This window comes from Magnolia sinica, chromosome 9 (genome assembly GCF_029962835.1).
Source record: "Magnolia sinica isolate HGM2019 chromosome 9, MsV1, whole genome shotgun sequence".
NCBI lineage: Eukaryota > Viridiplantae > Streptophyta > Magnoliopsida > Magnoliales > Magnoliaceae > Magnolia > Magnolia sinica.
In genome coordinates, this window is record NC_080581.1 from 21,250,200 (window position 1) to 21,267,932 (window position 17,733).

Sequence of the window (17,733 nt, forward strand, 5' to 3'; positions counted from 1 at the left end):
CCAAAAGAGAGGTAATCTGCAAAAGCAGCAATTCTCGCTCAGGTACCTTTGATAGCTACAAGTACACTTTACTTTATTTCCTTGCTTTATCTAATTTACCTGCAATCAATACCTTAATTCATGTATTTTATTTACATTACACAATCTGTACTGTCTCTAGTGGCTCTGTAAGTTCAAATTCTATTGCCACTGTGTCGAATATCATATCCCTGGAAAAGATCTCTCCTCCTGCATTATCCCTATTACGGAGCTCAGTATCACCAACCATCTACATCTCCAAAGACCCATCCCAATGGTCTGATTTGGAGATAGTGTTGTCTTCTCTAAAGAATGCAGCATGAATTGCTAAGATCAATCTTTCCCCTCTGTGCGAATCTCATTTCTGTGAGACTTTTCGCAAGCTGGGAGATGTCCGAAATATGATCTTCGCACCTGAAATTCTTGCTCTACAATAAGAATTATTGCAACTTAAAGAGGAAGTTTCGAAAGCAATGATGACAATTTTTTATTATGATAAGGAATTTCATTCCTTGGAGGAATAAGTAAAGGCTACTAAGCATTCCTCGTCGACTATATCAGAGAAGATTGCAAACCTCAAGCAGCAAATCTTAGACTTAGAGGCTCAACAGCGCGAAACTGATTCAAGAACTAGCCAACTCGAGGATAATATTAAAGTCAATAGGTGGATAGCCCATCTGGAACAGCTGGAGGTCTCAAAGGGGGAGAAAGTAATAATTTCTTTAGAGCAAGAGCTGATTGATGCTTCGAACCAGGCCAGGTTTATTATTGATGCTGAAGTTGAGAACGCGACCGCTGAGGTTCAACTAAGAGACGACCTGCGCCGATATATGCTTGCTCTAGGAATTTCAGAGGACATGAATTTTCTTTTTATCTATCATGACTTTTTTTGCATTTGTTACTTTTTCTTTTGATATCGTAAACGAACTTTGATGAATCATAAATGCTATGAATGAATGAATATTATGCCTAATTAGTTAATTCTTCCAACTATATATATATATATATATATATATATATATATATATATATATTAGCACTATTTTTCGTATTTGCTTTTTGTCATTAACATATAGTGTTACCTACATGGTGTTATCTCGTATGGGTGGTGCTAAGTTACAATTCTAGTTAGTTGCACACACAATTTAAGCTCGTAAGTAGTTGGAGCAATCACAGTTTAGACTCATAAGTAGTTGGAGTTGGTCTTACACGAATGACCGTTGTAACTCTTTAGAATTCATGGGGCTTATCGTCATCCGGGAGTTCACAAACCGCGATCCATTAGAGGGGCCTAGTGAAGCTACCAGGGTTGTGACCTTAATAGGATTTACGCATAGGGTTAGCCACAGTAGCTCTCTAGAGTTCACGGGGCGCACAAGGCTACCGTCAGTTACCAAATTCAAGGCCGTCAGTCCATCAATGAGGGGTCTCTTGCTTCAAAGACTTTCCCTCATGCGTTACTACTGAAATCAAACCAGGGATCTAGGGAGTCATCTTGCTTCAGAGACTCACTTTTCCTTCATCTGCAAGTTCAGACCCATTCATGAGGGGGCGCTCTTTGGCTGCCCACGTGACACTGCCTAAAGTTGTATAGATGGCATAGGTCACTTCCCGAATGGGTGCGCGTGATGATCTTTTCGAGCTTTTTAAGGGCACAGGCGACACCGCTACTCGTATAATTCTGCCATATCGCCATCACTAATAATGATAAGCCTTATACGTGTTCGGCTTCTTAGCAACATCTTTCTCGTTGTCATAGATGATAGATCATCATTGCTGTTGCGATTCTCGTATATAATTGTTGTCGTAATTCCCATATTGCCACCTGTAAATGATGAATTGGCCTTCTCAGGATAATAAATCGAAATTAATATACTGCACTTGCTGATGATATGAAACAAAATTTTATACTTAAGATAGTATATCAATTTGGTGGTGTTATTGATTTCGATAAATTTAAATTACCTTGTGCTAACAAGATAATGATAGTAATAATAGCTTTGACGATTCAACAATAATTATTAGTGACTTGGCGATTTGCGTTTGGCGATTTGGCGATAACAATTGGCGATATGGCTACAATCATTGGCGCTTTTCATTGACTTGCTTGGATTTGATATGCTTTGAAGGCCTGTATTTCATTAATATTCAAAGAGAAATACAATATAAAAAAATATAGAGTTCTGCCTTTGTATGCTCTTGCCTGCCCCCTTTTGATTGAGAAGAATAATGCTGTGAATCTTCTGAATCAAAACTGCTAATATATTCAGGGATGATATATTTTTATGAAACAGGCATTCATTGATATACTTATGCCTCGTCCATCTTGATCTACCACCCGATAGGCCCCATTGGAGTACACTTCCGATATTATGTATTGGCCATCCCATTTAGGGTCAAACTTGCCCCCTGTCTTACGAGTGACCACTATCGGTCTTTTCAGTATCAATACCATATCTCCTCTTTTGAAGGAGCAATGCTTGACCTTTCTATCAAAGCAGTAGAGATACTCGCTTGATATAACTGTAATTGCTGTTGGGCGACTAATCGCTTTTTGTCTAGTAGATCCAACTCTGCTAGCCTGATGTTAGCATTTTCATTATCAGTAATCGACTGATGTACTACTATTCTAAGCGATGCAACTTGCATTTCAATGGGGATAACAGCTTCAACCCCGTAAACCAAAGAATATGACATTGCTTTTGTAGCAGTATGGTGAGTAGTTCGATAAGCCCATAGAGCTTCTTGCAACTTCTCATCCCAATCGCATTTGTTTTCTACAACTGTTTTCTTTAATATTTTCACAATCGTCTTGTTGAATGCTTCAACCAACCCATTAGCCGACGAGTAGTAAGGTGTCAAGAATGAATGCTGTATATCGAATTTTCTGCATAATTTCTCCATTCCCTTGTTCTTAAATGAGGTCCCATTATCAGTGATGATCTTCTTTAGAATACTATAACGGTATATATTGCATGCCGTATGAAATTCATGACATCCTTCTCTTTGACATTTCTCAACGCGATGGCTTCAGTGCACTTTAAGAAGTAATCTGTGGCTGCCAAAATGTACTATTTTTCTCTGGATGACAATGGGTTTATAGGATTAATAACATCGAGTCCCCGAGCTGCGAAGGGCCAAGAAGCTACTGACTGATGCAAATCTTTAGGGGGTACATGTATGACGTCGCCATGTATTTGACATTCATGACACTGCTTTGCATAGTCAATTACATATTTGAACATTGTAGGCTAGTAATACCCCATTCGACGCACCCGATGAAATAAATTTCTAGCGGCCTGATGAGCCCCGAATTCCCCTGAATGTGTTTCGTGCGATATCTAATTCACCTATTTCGTATCTAAGAATCTCAACAGCACCTCATTATAGGACTTTCTGTAAAGCTCTTCATTACACATAATAAATTTCTGCGCCCTTTGCTTTATTTGTAACTTTTACACTGGATCCTCTGGCAAGATATTATATTTGAGATAATCCACAAAAGGCTGACGCTAATCATCAATTGTAATCTCCAAACATGACACAGGAAATGCTTCAGCAAACTCAACATCTTCAGTAGGTGGCAAAAACCTTCTTTCTTTGATTGTTATTGAAAGAGGGCTTTGATTAGCACAAGCCAAGGCTGCAGCCAAAATAGCCAAGGTGTCTGTCCTTGCGTTCTCCAATCTTGGTACATGCTTGATTTTAACATCCTAAAATTGCTCCAACAACTATTGTGCTTGGCTGTAATACAAGAGGAGCTCTTGCTTCCTTATTTCGAACTTTGTCGTAAGCTGGTTTATCACTAGCTTAGAATCACCAAAAATTTGTAGCGCTCTTATCTTCATTTCCTGAGCTATTTCCATCCCTATAATAAGAGCTTAATATTCGACTTCGTTATTAGTGCATGCTGCACCTAATGTGAAGGAATATGGTAGCAGGTTGCCTTGAGGATTGATAAATATCACTCCAACACCTATTCATGAAGTCCTAGCAGCACCGTCGAAGTACATCTGCCACAGACCAGTCAATTCTGTCATCATTACTTGCTCATCTGAAAGTCATCACTAATCTCCTCATTATCCAATACAGGGTGGGCTGCCAAGAAATCTGTTACTGCTTGTCCCTTTACCGCCTTTGCTGGTTCATAAGTGATCATATATTCTGACAGTAAGAGCATCCATTTAGCCAGTCTCCCCAATAGCATTGGTCTTGTCATCAAGAACTTCAAAGGATCCACACACGAGATCAAGATTATATCATGGGAGAGACTATAATGTCTCAATTTTTGCACCGCAAAAATCAGAGCTAAACATACTTTCTCGATGGGCGAATAGTTGCATTTAGCTCCTATCAAAGTTCTACTCAGATAATACAACACGATCTCCTTCCCTTGCTCATTTTTTTGCGCTAACAAGGTTCCCAATGAATTCTCTGCTGTAGAAATATAAAGAATGAGGGGTTTACCTTTCACATGTGCCGCTAGTACTGGTGGTTGTTTCAACAGTTCTTTGATTGAATTGAATGCATTTTGGCATGATTGGTCCCACACAAACTCCGCTCCTTTTTTCATTAGATGGGAAAACGGCTGACATCTTCCTGCGAGATTAGAAATGAAGCGATGAATATATGCCAACTTTCCCTGCAAACTCTTTAATTATTTTAGTGTTCTTGGAGGCGGGATTTCTGAATACCTCTGATCTTTCCTGGATCAACTTCAAATCCCCGATGCCTGACAAAAAAACTGAGGAATTTTCCCGACGAAACACCGAACTCGCATTTAGACAGATTAATTTTCAGTTGCTTCTTTCTGAGCTGACAAAATACTGAGACCAGATGTGCAAAATGTTCCTCATGGTCATTTGACCTAACCACCAAATCATCCACGTAACATTCGACGTGTTTATCCATCATGTCATGGAATATATTCTGCATCACCCTCTGATATGTTGCGCTAACATTCTTGAGTCCAAATGGCATAACCTTGTAACAGTAAATTCCCAGTGACGTTTTGAATGTCGTGGCTTCCTCATTTTTCGGGGCCATTCTTATCTAGTTATACCTAGCGTAACCATCCATAAAGGACATAACAGCGTACTTAGTCGTACTGTCAATTAATAGCTCGGTGATCGATAATGGAAAATCATCCTTCAGGCATGCTTCATTTAAGTCTCTAAAGTCGATGCATACTCTGATTTGTCCGCTCTTCTTTTTCACCGGGACAATATTTGATATCCATTTAGGATACTTGACTTCTCTAATAAACCCAACTTTAATTAGCTTATTCACTTCTTCTTCAATCAAAGGGATCAGCTCTGGGTGGAATCATCGCTGCGCTTGTTTAACCGGCCTCTTGTCTTTAGAAATATTTAACCAATGTATCGCCACTGATGGTTCTAGACCAGGCATTTCAGCATACGTCCAGGCAAACACATCTTTGTTTTCTTTCAACAATTTAATATACCGGTTAGCTACTTGTTCAGAAAGACTGACGCTTATGAACGTATTCCAGGGTTCTTCTTCTGTCCCTAGATTTACTTCTCGCAAACTGTCGATCGTCGGTTGCCCCCGTCCTTTATCTGCTTCAGAGCCACCTCAGGATATTTGATTATATCAACTTCTATCTCTTCTACTGATTTTACAGTAATCATGTTTACTAAAGATTCTCCTCCCAATCCGTGGAACTTTTCTCGTTTCTTTTCATTGACCCCGATTGGGATTAAGATACCTTTTCCATTGTTTAAGCTAGTCGGTTCTTCCCAATCAAAGCCCATGCTCTTCATTATCCTTTTGCTAGTAAAGTTGTATCTTTCCAAATCTTCAGGTGTTAACTTCACAAAGTTCATCTCATTATCTATCTTCTCTTCTATCTCTGCCTCTGACACTGCGTAGAATTCGATAGGTTCAGGGTTTTTCATACTGGCCTCAATGTGGAACCTCTTAGGCATAACTGGGAATGGTTTCTTTCTTTCAACTTACAATAGTGGCATTATGTAATTTGATTGCAAAATTTCTAACTGCTTGGGCGATAATAATGTCAGTGGAGGCTACCCTGGTTGTCTCAGATGTCTTGGTACGGAATAAAATTTCTACTTCACATTCTCTTTCTCGAATAATTCTATCTTCGCAACCCCATTCTGCATTGCGCTTGTTTCGCCTTTCGTTGTTTCATCATCATTGCTTCTCTTTTTATTTACTATGGCAAACTCATCATAATAGCTGGCGTCGGTGAAGAAAGACTCTGCTTTTGTATGCAGTTTTGCATCAGCCATCACCTTACATTGAATCTCATCTTTACAGTTCTTAAAGCATTGATGGAGAGTCGATGGTACGATGTTGTATTGGTGCATCCAGGGTCTTCCCAAAAGGAGATTATATGTTGTTACTGCGTTGATGATGTGACAAACAACGTCTATCGTCAACTCCCCTATTTCCAATGCCAATGTGATCTTGCCGAGTACTCGTTGTCCCTCTTGATTGAACCCTTGTATCATTATCCCACTAGGGCGCAAATGAGAACGACGATATCCCAAATCATTTAGCATTATTAGTGGTAACAAATTCACCGCGGTCCCATTATCTAGTATTATTCGTTTCACTTGTTTACCACCGACATGGCCCACAACCATTAGCGATCTGTTATATTCTTTGCCACAAATTAAATCATCATTGGAGAAGGAAATGAATGGCATGCAATTATTCCGCTCTTCATGCTTTATCTTTGTGATTATCAGATAATGCCTGAATGAGACTATATCGAGAATCTTTCGACAATCGTAGTGCGTCATACAGACTCAGTCGAGCTGGTATGCCTTTCAGATGACTCACCGCATCGTATGTTACCCTCTCAACTTTAGTCTTTCCCTTTTCTCTAATATTGTCATGGCATTCTTTAGATATTTCTTTTCTCATTACCTCGACATTCTGTTTATGAGGACTCTTTATCCTTTTACCCGAGCGTAATGTGACCACTGCGGCTTGCCTGTCCACCTCAACGAACGACTATCGTCTGTTTTTCTTACCAGTAGTTTCTTGAATAATTGATGCACTCGTTGTCAGATTATTACACTTATGTCTGTCAGAGATCAACAATAGAACTTAATTAGCATTTATTCACTAATATATTCTATCCCGTAGATGAAAGGAAGGATGTTTCCACTGAGAGTCACCATTTGGGCGCCTTATAGGACACCAAACAATGATGAAATTTTCTAAGTCAGTATTAAGCAAGATAAAAGATTCCCAGCAGAGTCGCCATTTTGTTTCGACCAGAAATGAAAAGCATTTGATTTGGGGAATTATCTCACACAATATTAATAAAAGATAGAACAAAGAGAATAATCTTCAATTTCATTTATTCTGAGTTCCTTTACATCCTTTTGATACTTTGATTCCAGGATAGAATCTTAGAAAATACAAAATGCAAGTATTGAATTGGCTCAAATGTAAATTTCGACAACATTCCGGCTCAAATCAGTCACTTCTCCAGAGGAGATGAGTTGTGCGGGCTTTCCATGCATTTCGACCCTCATTGACATGATGGAGGAGTGCCAAAATCCCTTTGAAACATCTGAACCGGCACGAAAACCTGAAAAATGTGCAGCATGTTGCTGCCTCAAATAGGAGTTGCGCGGACCAAGGAGTTGCGTGGGTCCGTGCAACTCGCATGGAGTTGCGCAGCCTAGCCCTTCTACACTCTATTTCACTCTATTTGTCCCCAATACTTGTCAGAGGCACTGGTCTTCTGGATATCTCATGCTCCAAATGAGGGGGGTAGGAGAGTATTTATTGGATTTCACACATGTGAGCCCTCGAATCCTGTGTCATGGACCCCACTTTGCATTCTCAATCTGTCCCTCTCTAGAGTGAGTTGTGCAGCCTAACATAACTAATGCCGAGTTGAGCAGACACGCACAACTCAGCTCTCGCGCAACAAGGTTCCCACGCAACTCGAGCTCCATGCAACATGTTTCCCGCGCAACTCAGCTGCCTTTCACTTTTATCCTTCATTTCTTTCACCAATTTTACTCCTTGAAGCTTCTCATCTTAACCAAAATTTATACCTCAACAATCATCCTGGGCAGTGAGTCGAAGATCGCAAACAAAGGAGTAGATGTTATATTGAAGGGTAGAATGGTAGAAGGTTTCAATATCCATGTACAGGATTTCTCTTAGAAACCTCTGAGCCTGATCGGTAGCAAGCATAGGGTTAAAAGCCATTGAGGGAAAGAGTGCTTGAAGAAGAAAGAAGTGAAATTAGATGTGTAATAGAAAAAGCATTTACGATTCCTTAAAATAGGTGTCCAAGATGCATAATTACACCAAGGCATCGTGTTGGTTAAAATGTTTTCATTAATGATGTGAAAAGGTTCCTAGGGAGAGGAAACGAATGGGTGCACAACTAATCATGCATTGTTCATCATTAATACAGCCATGAATCTAGAAAAAAAGTTTAAGTACTAGAGAATAAAACATAAAGAGGAAGTTATCTTATCAATTGTATTAAAGATGAAAAATTATATGATCAATATGTTGGGTGCCTTGCACAAAACCTTAGGATCTAGCCTCTCAAAAGAAACCATAATTATGGGATAATAAAGCACTGAAATAAATCAAAGCATAAACCACACGACACCAGGGAATTTTACATGGAAAACCCTCAAAGATGTAAAAACCACAGGACCTCGTCCAGATCAACAATCCACTATAAAGAAGAACGTTACAACCGATCACAAGCACATACCGCTTAAATCAAACCTTCTTCACTCACGCAGGAGTGGATAAACAATAAGAGAATAAAGAGAAAAATGGAGAGATCTCACCTATCACGAGGATGTAGAAGCGCTGAGACATGGACTGTGAAGTAGATCACCTCTACGAGCAGAATCTCCCTTCCACAAGCTTCCTCTCTCTCTTTCTCTCTTTATCTCATACCTTTGATACCCCTAAGCCCTTCTAGAAAACCTTTAGGAAACCTTAGAATACTATGGAATACACCCCAATCCCGCATATACCCTTTTATATAAGAATAGAAAGAGGTAGAATCAAAATAGGAAACAAAATTCACAGAATCTGCGTTTCCGCAATCGCATCTGTGTAACTCTTTAATGATATCGAAGGTCCTTCGATGATATCAAAAACAGACCAAAACTGTCCAGCGACCAGGGGTGAAAAATCTCAAAAATATTTGATGATATCGAAGCTAGTTCGATTTCATTGAACCCAGTAATGAGGAGAAAATCTCCATTAAATCTCTCCCTTTTCAACTCAAGAGGAATTTACCTTCTTCAAGCTAGTTTGGTTTCTACAAACCTCAAACTTGCCCTTAAGCAAAGCCTTGGTCATCATGTCTGACCCATTATCGTCCATGTGGACCTTCTCAAGCTGTAACACCTTCTGTTCCAAAGTATCCCTAATCTAGTGATACCGAATCTCTATGTGCTTCAACTTGGAGTGCTGACTTGGAATCTTGCTCATGTGTATAGCACTTTGACTATCGCAATAGACCATATGTTGCTCCTGCTTCAGGCTAAGTTCCTATAAGAACTTCTTCATCCAAAGCATCTCTTTACATGCTTCTATGACTGCAATGTACTCGGCCTCTATCGTCAATAATGTTACGACCTTCTGTAACTTGCTCTACCAAGAGACCGCTCTCTCGGCAAACGGGAACATCAACTCCGGTGTCGACTTCCTGGAGTCTATGTCCCTGCCATATCTATATCTGTGTAGCACTCTAACATAAGTTTTCTATCACTATAGCATAAGCTCAACCTGGATGAGCCTCTTAGATACCGCAGTATTCACTTCACCGCTGCCCAATGTTCTTTACTAGGATTAGCAAGATAGCAGCTGACAACACCAATCGCATATGCTATGTCTGGGCACGTACACACCATAGCATACATCAAACTTCCTACTATTGATGCATAGGGTATCTTCTACATCTCATCCACCTCTGCCTTCGTCTTGGGACACTACCTGTCGCTCAATCTGAAGTGACCATCCAGTGGAGTACTGACCGGCTTCGCTGCATTCATATTGAATCACTCTAAAACTTTCTTAATATACTGCTCTTGTGACAGCCAAAGCTTCCTGCTGCTTTTGTCATGGGTTATCTCCATTTTTAAGATCTGTTTAGTCAGGCCCAAGTCTTTCATCGCAAACGACTTGCCCAACTCCTGTTTCAGCCTGTCGATCTTCTTTATGTCTTTTTCCATGATGAACATGTCATCAACGTATAACAGTAGAACTAAGAAATCACCATCTGAGAACTTGCGCGTGAACACATAGTGGTCCGACTCCGTTCTGTCGTACCCATGCTTCAACATAAACGAGTTGAACTTCTTGTACCATTATCGTGGAGCATGTTTCAGCCCATACAAGGTCTTCCTTGCCCTTGACTTCGAACCCCTCTGGTTGGTGCATATAGATCTCTTTTTCCAAGTCATCATGAAGAAAGGTAGTTTTAACATCTAAATGCTCTATCTACAGATCCATGATAGCCGCTAACCCAAGCAACACCTGTATGGTGTCATCTTTACCACTGGTGAGAATATCTCCTCGAAGTCTATACATTTCCTCTGACCGAACCCTTTCACCACAAGTCTGGCCTTTAACCTCATCTGTGAATTCTTCTACTCAATCTTCTTTCCAAACACCTACTTGTTGCTTAGAGCTTTCTTGCCCCTAGGCAATTTCACCATGTCATAGGTATGGTTCTTATGTAAGGATTTCATCTCCTCTTGCATAGCTTTTAACCACTCCCCCTTATGCTCATCAGCTAGGACCTCAAAATAATCTTCTTGCTCTCCCCCATCAGTGAGCATAATGTACTCATGCGATGAGTACCTCTTAGATGGCAGTCTATCCCTAGATGACCTCCTCACCTGTGACTCAACAGGTGGATCAAGTGAGGGCTGCTTCCCTGGTCCATCTTCTGAAGGAACACCCTCATCCTCTGCACCTTGCTGTATTCCCCCGTTATCAGGTACCATGGGAGGAATAATCGGATCCATGTCCTCTAACTTACCTGAACTAAGCTGATTCTTCTCTGGCTTACCAATGTCTTCTATACACTGATCTTCAAAGAAAACCACATCTCTGCTCTTGACGAGCTTCTTCTCAATCGGATCCTACAATCTGTAACCGAACTTTTCATCATCGTACCCCAAGAACACACACTACCTGATCTTCATATCGAGCTTGGACCTCTCACCCTTTAGTACGTGAATGGATGCCCTTCATCCAAACACCCTAAGATGACTGTAAAATGGATCCTGTCCAGTCCACACCTTCTCAGGCACTTCTCCATTCAACGGGGCTGATGGAGACCTATTTATCAGATATACTGTTGTGTGCATTGCTTCTCCCCAGAACGTCTTAGGCAATTTTACATGGGATAACATGCATCTGATTCTCTCTACAATGGTTCGATTCATTCGCTCAGCTATACCATTATGCTGGAGGGTCTTGGGAACCGTCTGTTTATGTCGTATACCCAGGGACTTACAATACTCATGAAAGTCGCCAATGTATTCACCACCATTGTCGGTGCGGATTCACTTCAATGATCTACCTGTCTCTCTCTCTCGACCATCGCATGAAATAATTTAAACACACCAAAGACCTCATCCTTGGATTTCAAAGCATAAACCTAAACCCTCCTAGATGCATCATCTATAAAAGTGACAAAATACAATGCCCCACCCAAGATTTTTGTCCTCATAGGACCATTAACATCAGAATAAACCAAATCTAATGCATGCACTTTATTAACATGAGAAGCATTTTTAACAAATGAAACTCTATGTTGTTTCTCTGATAAACAATCAATACAGATTTTAAGAGGTGTACCTATCACGTCTGGAAGGAACTGCTTCCTCGCTAGTACTTGAAGTACTTTTTCACTCATGTAGCCTAGACGCCTGTGCCACATGTCAATAGCTGAATCTTCTGCTGCGTTCAACCCACCCTTGCACATACTGACACATACCTTGTAAAGGGTGCAACACTTCTTTCCTCTGGCCGCGATCAATGAACCCTTGATGAGCTTCCAGCAACCACCAACAAATCAGCTTTCATAGCCATTATCATCCAACCTTCCCGTTGATATTAAGTTGAGGCAAAGGTCTAGGATATGCCTCACATCCCTGAGAACTAATGTGCATCCCACATCGGTCTTCACACAAATATCACCGACCCCTACGATCTTCAATACTCCAGAATTTTCCATCTTCACGGTCTCATAGTCACCTGACTTTTAGCTTGTGAAAAATTCCCTGCATGGAGTCGCATGAAATGAGGCTCCTGAGTCTATCACCCAGTCGGTGTCCTAACTCGTAGCTGTGAGACATATCTCGTGATCTGCTAAAAGAATTACTACAACGTCGCTATCTGAAGCGACCGCAGTGAAATCTGATTCATCTTCCTTCTCCTTTCCTTTTCTTTTCTTGTCGTTCTTCTTACCACGACATTCATGCTTGTAGTGGCTTTTCTTGCCACAATTCTAACGTTCAACATCTTTCCTAGTACTCGAATTGCCTCTTAATTTATCTCGGGCCTTCCCACCCTTTCTGTTCTTTTCTCTCACCGTTCTTATGTTATAAGGGCCTCTTGATGAGTAGACCCTCGAGATTTCCTCCCTATCTCATTAAAAAGATAACTAGTTACTTATTCCATGGACATCTTTCCGTTTGGAGCGGAGTTACTTAGAGACAACACCAATGTCTCCCAACTATTAGGCAATGAACTAAGCAATAGTAAAGCCTGCAATTCATTATCCAGGACCATCTTCATAGCGAAGAGCTGGTTCACTATATTGTTGACCTCATTTATGTACTCGGCCATAGAACCACCATCTTTGAACTTGAGATTCAAAAGTCGCCTTATCAGAAAAATCTTATTACCGACTGTCTTCCTCTGATACTGCCCTTGTAATTTCAGTCATAGGCTAGCGGCTGAGGTCTTCGTAGACACATGGTGGAATACGAAATCGTCGAACCATTTTCTAATAAGCCCCACCGCCTTCCGGTCCATCTTCTTCCCATCATCATCTGTCATATCCTTTAACCTTGCTGATATGCCTTGAATTGGAGAGTACAGGTCCTTGCAATAAAGTAAGTCCTCCATCTTAGCCTTCCATATGGTCCAGTTAGAACCATTGAGGTTGATCATCCTTGATGAGCCACCTTCCATAATTCAAAATCGATCATACTCTATTCAATGAACTTAGCTCTGATACCACTTTGTTGGGTGCCTTGCACAAAACCTTAGAATCTAGCCTCCCAAAACAAACCAGAATTATGGGATAATAAAGCAATGAAATAAATCAAAGCATAAACCACACGACACCAGGAAATTTTACGTGGAAAACCCTGAAAGAGGTAAAAACCACGGTACCTCGTACAGATCAACAATCCACTATAAAGCAGAACGTTACAACCGAAGGTCCATAGAATATGTGTTTCCACAATCGCATCTGCGTAACTCTTCGATGATATCGAAGGTCCTTTGATGACAACCTTCGATATAATCTAAGGTCCTTCGATGATATCAAAAACGAACTAAAACTGTCCAGTGACCAGGGGTGAAAAATCCTGAAAATATTCGATGATATCGAAGCTACTTCAATTTCATCGAACCCAGCAATGAGGAGAAAATCCCCATCACAATAAAGGATAGGTACAAAAGCAATTAGAAAGAGAAAGATGAGAAAGCTACAATTTCTTTTTGAACCTTTGACTGCTTGATTTCTTACTGATGAAGAACATCTTTGGTTTTATCTTCAGAATGTCCAATATTGCCAATTAATGTGGTATGTTCTTACATGAAGGCACTCATTTGGTTAATTTCAGCCCTCTAACCTTATTTACGCTCAATTAGAGATTTTTTTTCTTCTTTTAACAATCTTAGTTTATCCTCCATAACTAAGATTTGAGACTCTAAATCAGTCAATGAAGCGTCTGACTCATTTAGGTTGTTGTAGGCCACAACAAGTTGCTTCCTAGCAGCTATGATCATTGTCATCTTAGAGAAGGGGCTGAATACTCAGCTTGAAGTCTGTCGACCATAGTGATTGTATCCTAATATTCGTGAATCAAGATTAAGAATTCATACAGTGAAGGTAGCTTGGCCAATAAATTTTCATCAACTTTGGTATCGTTGAACGAGGTAGTTCAGTGTTTCGATCGATCCAGATGTCATCATGTTAGCGACACTAGATTGAGCGAGAATTCGTAATTCCTCTTGCAGTTGTTGAGTTTTCAATAAAGGTGCAGGAGATTCAGCTACAAGGATGATATGAGAAAAGACTTGGTCAAAGGAAGATAATATATCTTACATAGGGAGCATGTACTTTGAAGAAGACAATGCATGAGAATCATCGGCCAATGGGAGTAGATGAGTGAAGACATCAATCATTTCAATCTTTGTACCTCAACTGGGAGTAGTTTTGACTAGTTGACGTATCTCTTTTTCAAGTATCCATGCTTAATCTGGAGCAATCTGATGCTCATCGACCGCAATAATAGGTTGATCGGTCGGTTTTGAGGAATAAGCAGGCTAAATGGAAGGTAAGGTCGTTGATGTAGTTGCCTCTGTAATTTCTTGATCCTGAGCAGATGTAGGAGATGCAGTTATGGATTGCACAAATATATTGAAGGACTCCATAAGATGGTATATTATTACATTCTCTTGGCATTCATTTCGACCTACGGGTTACAGAATATCACTCGTTTATTTTCTCATAATCAGAAATATCAACTATCTGGGCCAAAGATTGTGCAACGTCAGCAGGAATGTTTGAACTAAAAACATCAGCCTGAAGAGTTAATGTAGCAATTGACTTGTTAGTAGCCAAAGTTCTCTTGTTATTTAGGAAAGAAGAGCATAAAGTCAGTTTAAAGGACTATGTAGTCACTGTAGGAAAAGAAATGGGCGTATTGTTGAAATAACATCCACCAAAATCTGACCGAACAACAACAGTAATGAATCGATCGTCCGCTGGTTAAAAATTGGCAGGGTCGATGACTAAAGCCAAAGCTCAGTTGGAGCGAGGAAATAAGGGGGATTAGGATAATATGACTTAAGATATTGATCGAAAGGAAGATTATGATCATTTAATCTTTCTTGTTTACACATTAATTTATTAAATGGGCTATTAAAATGAGCATCTTTGTGTCTCTTATATGCCTCTTCCATCTCCCAAGAGTATTTAGTAGGAAATACACCCGACCAAAATTTAGTTTTATAATATTTCTCAAAATCTTCAATTGCTTTGGCCAAAGGGGGATACCTAAAGTAGTTTGACTAGGAGTAGGTTGAGGCATTATGAGGGGACCAAGTTCTACAATCTTCGAAATGATTGAAGTGATTGTGAGCACTAGAATTAGAGCAGTAATCAGAGCCATTTTGACTAGACCTATTATAGTGGCTTTCTATCACTTCGGCTCAGGTTGAGCTGATTCGTCCATTTTTATTAAACAAAATGAAGTGACAATCTTTATTGGTGTTGGAGGAAGGACGACCAACGTGATTGAGGGTGCTTTCCTTGAGCATATTTTTCTCTAAATAGGGGGAAAGCATGGTCGACTTCTTAGTGCTTTGCTTATTTTTCTTATCGATTGTATATTTTTCCATCTTTAATGAAGAAGACAACTGGCTAATAATCATTTTGTGAGACTCTCTAATCAGAGTACCATGGTAATTCTACCACTAGAAGCAGAATGGCTCTAGTTGTTGTAGGTGAATGGTGAAGAGAGGAAGTATAAAGAGTGAACCGAGAGACTCAAATCCTTTATGAAGAGTTTGAAAGATGGTAATTGAATATGCAATTGATTGATGAGTCGGTGATTGGTTATAAGTTTGGTGAAAGAAAGGAAAATGGATACCTTGAGCCAAATTGAATTGGCGTGCAATGAGATTGGGGCAATATTGTTTAATGCCTTCCTTAGCATTAAAGCTAGTATCGATGGTGCCACCATATGGTAAGTCCTAGCAGATCAGGTAGCTTTTCAAGGCTGCATCGCTGAGATTTGCCATATTAATATTAGTCGATTCGAATTCTTTAGTAAACTAGATCGGACTGAATTCCCTATCCTTGAAAGGAAAGAAGGTATGACTAGATTTATTGAGGGTAAAAGAAAAAAAAGTTCATACACTCAGTAAAGGAATAATTGAATTTGGAGCAAAGAATATTGCAGTGGCCAAAGGAAGTGAATTCAATATTCCTTAGCATTAAAGCTAGTATCGATGGTGCCACCATATGGTAAGTCCTAGCAGATCAGGTAGCTTTTCAAGGCTGCATCGCTGAGATTTGCCATATTAATATTAGTCGATTTGAATTCTTTAGTAAACTAGATCGGACTGAATTCCCTATCCTTGAAAGGAAAGAAGGTATGACTGGATTTATTGAGGGTAAAAGAAAAAAAAGTTCATACACTTAGTAAAGGAATAATTGAATTTGGAGCAAAGAATGTTGCAGTGGTCAAAGGAAGTGAATTCAATATCCGTTGGGGTGGATTTAATGAGCTTTGTTCTAAAATATTCATAAAACCACATCTGGACAAGCCAGATAGGCCCATCAAATTAGTAGAACTCCTTAGTAGTTGCTTAATATATATTGCAATAAAGATGATTGAGTACGAAAGGGGCACAAGCAAATTGACGACCCCGGGTAAGCGTCTCGACCATGTGAATGTATTGTTTAGTAATTTATAAAGAGCTCACACATAATAAAAAAAACGATAGATCTATATCAACAGAAATGTCATGTGTTATTGTTCATCTACTTCATCTTGAGAGTTGCATCGGAGCACCATGAAAGTATAATACACTCTGTTGGTCTTGCTTAGGAGAACGATAGGATGATGGTTTTTCAGAGCGAAATCCGGATAGATTGGCTCGCCAAAAGGGAAAATGTTAGTAAATACACATATATCTATGATCGATGGACCCTTAGGGCTGTATCCAAAATAGAACGTATTGGTCGATTGACTCCATAAGGTCGACCTAACTGCAAGAAGGAAATATTAGCTGGAAACTCATGCAAAGTGAGTTTAATACATTCATAAATTCCTGCTCATTTCCATGTATCGCTATGTTGTGCTTTCACACGAGCAACCCACTCAGCCCGACCATTCATCGGTTTCGGCCATACTCGTGGAGACTTAACGCATTAGAGGGATTTGGAAAGTCGTCCAATTGAATAATCAAAACTTCATTGGGACATTTCGGGAAGCTTTATTCAATTTTACAAACATGTTTGTAAGTGATCATCAGATGGAAAGCAGGACCAAGTGGTAACACTGAAGTGTCTGGATCAGTTAGAGTTGTACGAGGAGATTATTCATCACCAGATGTGTACACGAGTTGAACCAAGTAGAGCTTAGCACAGCTCAACTCGGCTCGGCCACTAGTTGACAACTCGAGCTCGGATTAACTCGGTCCACGAGCCTGACTGGCCAGCTCGACTCGGTTCGTTCAATAACTCAGGCCAGTTCGAGCTGAGTTCGAGCCAAGATGTGGTATTTTCTTAAACACAAGGAGTGCACCTTCAATTTCTCACAGAATGTAAAACAACAACATCAGTTTACAGGTATTTCATCAAACACTCAGTAGGCAACATAAAAATCAAGATACAAGGGTATTTGTTTCATATCCATACCTTCCTCACCACCTGTAAGACCCGTATCCTAGTCCGTTCTGTTCCGTCGA

The 17,733-nt window shown here is 40.0% G+C and overlaps 1 protein-coding gene across 1 annotated transcript; it reads right to left on the reverse strand.

The window, feature by feature from the left end:
- Positions 1-323: 323 nt before the first annotated feature.
- LOC131254901 (uncharacterized) lies at positions 324-2,922 on the reverse strand. The gene is made up of 2 exons (XM_058255603.1): positions 2,471-2,922; positions 324-432 (listed from the first exon to the last, which is right to left on the reverse strand). Exons 1-2 carry the CDS (start codon positions 2,920-2,922, stop codon positions 324-326), a joined length of 561 nt encoding a protein of 186 aa, XP_058111586.1.
- Between the last annotated feature and the right edge of the window lie 14,811 nt (positions 2,923-17,733).